The following is a 7,237-nucleotide window of genomic DNA, read 5'->3' on the forward strand; positions in this document are numbered from 1 at the left end:
AGATGTTTGTCCATTTCAAGATACATCATTTATGACGACGGGATTTGGTCGTTGACACCACTTCATTATTATTTTTTTGAGTTCATCTGAGATGAAAAGATTTTAGAAGGGAGCATCCAAACTGATCTCTCTGCGAATGAATATAGAAAGCTTTCTTCTATACTTTTCACTATGATTATGTTAGACTTGTGGATTAATCTTGAAGTGTTGTTGCAGCGAAAAATGGTGGAGATGATTGCATCAAATCATATGATGCTTGCACTTCAATCTTTAATAAGATCTTGGACATAGCTGGGAATGTCAATGTAAGTAAGCATGGGCATTCATCCTTTTTGTCAAACTTAGACAATTGGTGACAATACAACAAGCTTGATATATATTGTGTTTCCGTATGCACTACTATGATATTAGAAAGAAATGTCAAGGGAACCACTGCTATGATTTTTTGAATATGGAGGAATTCTTGAATCAAAAGCCTGCTAGGGAAGCTCTTGGTGTTGGGTATATAGCATTTATTGTGTCATGCAGCCCTGCTGTTTACGATGCAATGCAGATGGACTGGATGAAAAATTTGGGACTTGGTATCCTTGCACTTCTGAAGGATAGAATCAAATCTCTCATATATGCTGGGGAATACGATCTAATCTGCAATTGGCTTGGTAAGATTATATATATATATATATATATATATATATATATATATATATATATATAACAATGTAACATGCATATATGTTGCACTTAATAAGGTTAATGATGGTTTTGGACGGTCTAATTATTTTTATATATTTTTTTTTCAATGCAAGAATTATTCTATGGGAAAATCTACCTCAGTCATGAAGTCAATGGTAGGTGTGACTTTCTTTCTGATTTTATTTTTTTATACTTCATTAACCTCTATCTTCGCGCTATTGTGATTATCCAACGTAAAATCCATCATTAGTGAAGTCAACGCATATCGCATTCTTCTTCTCGCTGCTCTCTCTGAGGTAATCATTTTATTAGTTCGGGTAGCATACTTGTGATTGAATTGGATGAGAGGTGAGTTGATTTACTTTTTCCCTCAGGGAACCACGGTGTTGGACAATTTGTTAAACAGTGAGAATATTCATTATATGCTTGGTGCTTTGAAGACTCTCGGCTACAAAACCGGAAGTAGATGTGCTAATAACAGAGTTGAAGGATGGATGTGATGGACAGTTTCCTATTGGGAAAGAATCGACAGAGGAAGTTCAACTTTTTCTAGGGAATGCAGGGACTGCAATGCATCCATTTACTGCTGCAGTTATTGCTGCTGGTGGAAATGCCAGGTACTATGTCTATATATCTAAACTCAATACAGGAAATAATATTTTTTTTATGAAGTCCCTCAGCCTCATGCTTGGGACTCCTAGTCCCAGGGTACTGGTGTTTTATGAACTGTGATAAAGAATTCTCACTTTGTAAACTTATTTTTGAAACACTGTTGGTTTTGTAATCTATAGTATGAAGACACTTTTGCTTGTAATATATTGAAAGTAGTTGCTTCTTGACAAAGGAGATCTATAAATTTACCGGCTTTGGGCTTCATAAGTTCACTTATGTGTCTTCTGCAGGCATTCTTTTAGCTGACACCTCTTTTTATGTGACTGCATTCAGATATGTCCTGGATGGAGTCCCAAGGATGAGAGAGAGACCATCTGGCGACTTGGTTGTGGGCTTGAAGCAGCTTGGTGCATATGTTGATTGTTTTCTGGGCACTAATTGTCCTCCTGTTCGTGTAAATGGAAATGGAGGCCTTCCTGGGGGAAAGGTGAACTTTTCCTAATTAATTTGGTTTGTTTGGAAATCAACCATAGGATTTATCATCTCTTAGAACATAGTGGGCTGTCGATTTGTAGTTATCTTCTTTAGTGTATGTAATTATTCTATGCCTGTCAGAAGAATGAAAAGAAAAATAAATGAAAAAATAAAACTATTTCTTAGGTTTCATTATGATTAGGTGAAACACATGAACCTAATTTAATGGCCCTATTTCTTCAACTGGATTGTTCCTTTAGTTTATTTAGGTATTGGTCAATACTCTTAGATTCACTATCTTGATCCAGAAAATGCTCATCCGTCCTGGTCAAAATGCTTGTCATGCATGAAAATTGCCCATTGATAAAATTTACTAAATAGTCACTGCCTTCTGTTCAGTAACCACTTCTCTTTATTAGGTCAAAAGAGTACCTATTTTGTTTGGTAGCACTTAGTAATTATTTCCTTCATATGTGGGGTACCTCTATGTTGGTCCTCCGATAAACCCATATATGTTCAAAGGGCTTTTATGAGAAAGAATCTTATATTTCGCCAAGTATCTTTGTTCATGCCCAAGAATCCCTTTACAAGTTACAACCTGTGTATAAAGTCTCATTTGTTTTTCATAAAGATAAACTGCATAACGATAAGTTGTTCTCTTCTTCATGCATTTTACTATCTTTCTGATTTTCGTATGGGTTCATTTTTGTTGATTCTTTAGGAAGAGAGTTGGCAATTGTACCTCTAATAATGTCTCATTCTTCCCTTTTTTGTTACTGTTGTTGTTGTTGTTGTTGTTGATATACCCATTTTCAAGTTACTCAATACACATGTGCTTTTCAGGTGAAACTCTCTGGGACAATCAAGAGTCAAGATTTTAACTTCACTTTCTCATGGCAGCTCCTTTGGCTCTTGGAGACGTTGAGATTGAGATTATTGATAAACTTATCTCAATTCCATATGTTGATATGACTTTCAAATTGATGGAAATGTTTGGGGTCAATGTTGAGCATAGCGATAGTTGGGATCATTTCTTGGTTCGAGGTGGTCAAAAGTACAAGTAAGTCTCTCAGATTTGTGATGTGGTAGCATTTTATTCAAGCTTATTTACAATTGATTTGAATGAATAAATTGTAACTCGTCAGGTCTCCTGGAAATGCTTTTGTCGAGGGTGGTGCAAACGGTGCATTTGAATTCCATAGTCATTAGAATTTTTTTTTTTAAATTGTTGATTTGGGATGCATGCGATCCATCAAAGGATGGTGACTACTTTGAGTTTCTGATGCATGCATGTTTCCCCAAACACCTAATTTGACCCCAAATTGGTTAGTGTAAAACACCCATAAACTATTTAGAAGGACTACTTTGTCTTTTTAATCTTTTGTGAATTCTCGGTTCCCATATTACCCTTAATTGAAGTATTGGCTAACACTTTAAATAGGAGTAACTGGTCCTTTCATGTATTAGTGAATTATAATACTAAACCCACGCATCAATTTTAATTGTACGCCACCATAAATGACATTTAATTAGGAATTTAATTACCAATTTAATTTGATGGTTTAGAAAAATGAAAAGACAAGAGAGAGAGTTTGAAGGGAACTCTCCATTGCCGAAAGCTGAAAAGTCAAGAAATTAACCAACAAAGGCATCTTTCCATCTTTATCTCATCGTTGTAATAATCAGTTTTCTTATTTGTTCACAACATCTTAATACTGCTTCAACACCAACAACAACTATTCCTCCTACTGGCATTCATGAATTGTTGTCGTGTTAGATACCGACATGTGTATTTGTGTCAATGTGACTTAGATTTTTCTCAAGTGTAGATACAATTTTTTTTTTTCTTTTTTTTTCCCTTTCCAACTCTAGCTTAAAAAAATAAAATAAAATAACAAGGGTAAATAGGATATTAACATAAGAAAGAAGATGGTTGCAACATACCAGCTATTATAGTGGAGGACAAGTCAGAACGACCTACTTCTTATTGTTATTGGTGTACTTTAATTTTTATATTGATGTAATATCCTATCTAAACTAAGTATGCCGTTGTGCCGCATATGTCATTGTAACTCTATCTTGGATGATTGATTAACAAACCAAATGATTTGGCTTTTGGATGGTATGTCCCATTCTTCCAATTCAATACCTACGGTTGTATATTACCTATTTACCTAATGGTTGGACACTGATTTCATTGAATAGCGTTATATAGATTCTTTTGATGCACTAACCTTTTATCTTTGTCGTTTGCAACGTGCACTTGCTATGATGAGAGGCTCAAAGTACATATTATTTGGAGCTATACTTAAAAATTTATTGCTTAGGTTTGTCTGGAAATCAAATAGGAATGGAATTCTATTCAATTCAAAATTTAAACGGCTGCCAGTGGGTCTGCTTAGACATAATGTCAATTGTAAGTGTGCTCACCCAAATTATATTTACACTTTTCGGCAAGTTTTGTTTAACATCGCGTGCATAGCACGTGCATCTTGCTAGTAGTTGTAATTCATCAATTAATTAATTTATATGTAATACATCAGTATCTAATAGATCAAAGTGAAGTAATTGTTATCTAATAATACGTTAGTAATACACATTTTTTAAAATATTATCGCGGTCTTCTTTTCGTGGCCATTCCTAACATGGATTTCGACCTTCCTTAAAGGGCCAAAAGTTTGGAAGTGGCTATTTGGGACTTTTCTTTAAAACAAAATTTTGGAGAAGGTTAAGCGTTGAAGTTAATTTTATGAAGGAGCTCATGTGTTCTTGATTAAAGCCCGCCGCGCCTTTTTCGCTTCCCAGTCTATTATATGTTGCTTTTAAGAATTTTCATAGTTTTCTCGAGGCTTTTCAAAGAGTGTTATTTTAGTCTATGTAGTGGAGATCGGATTAGATTTTGGGAGAATGTGAGGGGGAAGGATACGTGACTTTTTTTTCCCTACTAAACCACATATATATATTATAGAGTTAAAGGGGTACATTGAACGTCTGAGCAACATTTTGGTAGAGTACTCATGTCAGACAATCTGTAAGCCCATTTAGCTAGATCATGAGCTTCACTATTAAAACATCTTCTTAGCCATCTAAAACATGAAAAATTAAATTTACTAGCAATTTTGATAATTGCTTTAGTAATGTTTTGTAAAGGCCAAGCAATACTGATCTCTTGGGAGCTTAAATTGTTGATAATATTGATGTTGTCACCCTCAAAAAGAAATTTTCCTCCTCCCAAGTGCTTTGCCAGCTGTACTGCTACCTCGACTGCATGAAGTTCACTCTCCTCTGCTGACTTTGCTGAGAATCTTCTTACTGCAGCAGCAAGTAAAACTCCTTTTTCATTCCAAGCCATAGTAGCAGCAGCTCCTGATAGAGATTTCTTATTAAAAGCAGCATCAAACCTAATATTTACAACATCCGGCATGTTAGAGAGGCTACTCTTATGTTGATGCAGAGTAGATATATTATCATTATTACTAGTTGATGTAGAAACATGAGTACTCTTGTTAGTGTTCATATTCCTAAGTGTAGTGTTATAATTAACAAAAGCAGTAGGGTTTAGATTCTCCTTGTCAAAAGTTTTGAGTCTTTTTTCCCATTGAATCTTTGTAGCTATTAGAATAGCCCCCCTATCAGCTGCTCCTTTGTTAAACTTTTCCAGATTCCTATTATCCCACATAGTTTGCAATAGGGTACATGCATACACACCCAAGTTTGCTATGTCTGGGACCTTGTTTTCACACCATTCCATGATCTCATCCACCCATCTTCTAATGGACCATCCTCTATTGACATATATTCTTAAACCCAGTGGTGATGCAAACCATAAGGCTTTTGCCCAATCACATTCAAACAAGATATGTTCTACCGTTTCCTTATTCCTGAAGCAAAAGCCACACATAGTATCATTGTTCCTAATCCTCTTCTGTATCTTTTCTCCAGTTGGCAGTATGTCCATGTATAATTTCCACATGAAAACTTGTTCCCTAGCTGCCACCCTAGCTCTCCATATTCTTCTTATAGTTTTTGCTTGAAAAGTAGAGTCACAGCCTTCCCAATCCTTTGCTTTGAGCATATGAAATGCAGATTTAACAGAGAACTATCCTTTAGTAGTAGGCCACCAAGTTAACTCATCGTCCCCTTCATCCTGTGGTCTGATGTGTGTTCCCTTGATGAGCCTTGCTATTATAAGATCGAAAACTTCATCAATAAGTTGATCATTCCATGTTGATCCTTCCTGATTCATGAGATTTTTCACTTTTCAGTATTTTTGGATCCTTACTGGTGGGTGCAACTCTTTTATTAGTATAGGATGATCTTGGAACATAAGCCAAGGATCATTGAAAACAGATGTATGAGCACCATCCCCAATGGTCCAGATAGATCCTTTATGCACCAAATCAAAACTTTTATTGATCCCTCTCCAGAAGTAAGATGCATTAGATGGTAACTTTTGTTCTATCCCCATACATTTTTTTCCATAAGGAGCATGGAAAGTTTTAAACCATATGGAATTCTTACCCTTTAATGCTCGCCAGCTCTGTTTGGCCAGAAGAGCTTTGTTCATATCAGAAAATTTCCTGAACCCTAAACCTCCAAGGCCTTTAGGCTTGCAGAGTTTATCCCACTCAATAGTATGGATACTCTTTGATTCATTGTGTCCATGCCACCAAAACTCTCTACACACTTTATTCATATTGTTACATACAAATACAGGGAGGGAATAGGAAGTCATGGCATAAAGGGGTGTTCTACCAACTTGAGATAAGAGCCTAGCTCTCCAACCTTTTATTTTGTTATGTACAATATCCACCAAGTAATCAAAATCATCATTCTTGCTATCTGTGAGTAAAATAGGAACACCTAGGTATTTATCTTTATTTGAGAATTCTCTCATATTCCAATATTTTCTCAAAGTTTTCTTATGTTTAGCATGTACATTCCGACTAAAATAGATACTAGATTTATCAAAATTGATCTTTTGACCGAGGCCAAACAATACTCATGCAGAATATTCTTAAGAACACCTGCTTCACTTAAGGAAGCTTTAGTGAAAAGCATTAAATCATCAGCATATAGTAAATGAGCAATGGGAGGAGCATATTTTCTAATTTTAATACCATGTATAGCATTATCATTTTCAGCTTTATTAATCATGCAAGATAGAGCCTCAGAAATAAGAATAAAGAGATAAGGAGATAAAGAATCTCCTTGTCTTAATCCTCTTTAAGGGAAGAACTGTCCCAAGGGAGAGCCATTAAGGAGCACCTTAAAAGAAACATAAGATAAACATTGATTAATAAAAGTTCTCCATTTTTCACTGAAACCAAGTTTTTTGAAAATATTATTTAGAAAAGACCACTCTACTCTATCATATGCTTTTGCCATATCAAGTTTTAAAGCAACCCAACCTTCCTTTTTCTTATACATGTTTTTCATGTTGTGAAAAATTTTCACT

The 7,237-nt window shown here is 35.2% G+C and overlaps 1 protein-coding gene and 1 long non-coding RNA gene across 2 annotated transcripts; one reads left to right on the forward strand and one right to left on the reverse strand.

Moving 5' to 3' along the window:
- The first annotated feature begins 1,182 nt into the window (after positions 1–1,182).
- Positions 1,183–2,651, forward strand: LOC147496708 (uncharacterized). Its single transcript, XR_015197119.1, has 3 exons — positions 1,183–1,310; positions 1,639–1,792; positions 2,623–2,651. It is a non-coding gene; the product is annotated as an uncharacterized LOC147496708 (long non-coding RNA).
- Positions 2,652–4,741: 2,090 nt separating this feature from the next.
- Positions 4,742–5,737, reverse strand: LOC147496709 (uncharacterized). Its single transcript, XM_086562642.1, has one exon. It carries the CDS (start codon positions 5,735–5,737, stop codon positions 4,742–4,744), a length of 996 nt encoding a protein of 331 aa, XP_086418768.1.
- Positions 5,738–7,237: the final 1,500 nt, after the last annotated feature.

This window comes from Coptis chinensis, chromosome 5 (genome assembly GCF_015680905.1).
Source record: "Coptis chinensis isolate HL-2020 chromosome 5, ASM1568090v1, whole genome shotgun sequence".
In the NCBI taxonomy this organism is placed as follows: domain Eukaryota; kingdom Viridiplantae; phylum Streptophyta; class Magnoliopsida; order Ranunculales; family Ranunculaceae; genus Coptis; species Coptis chinensis.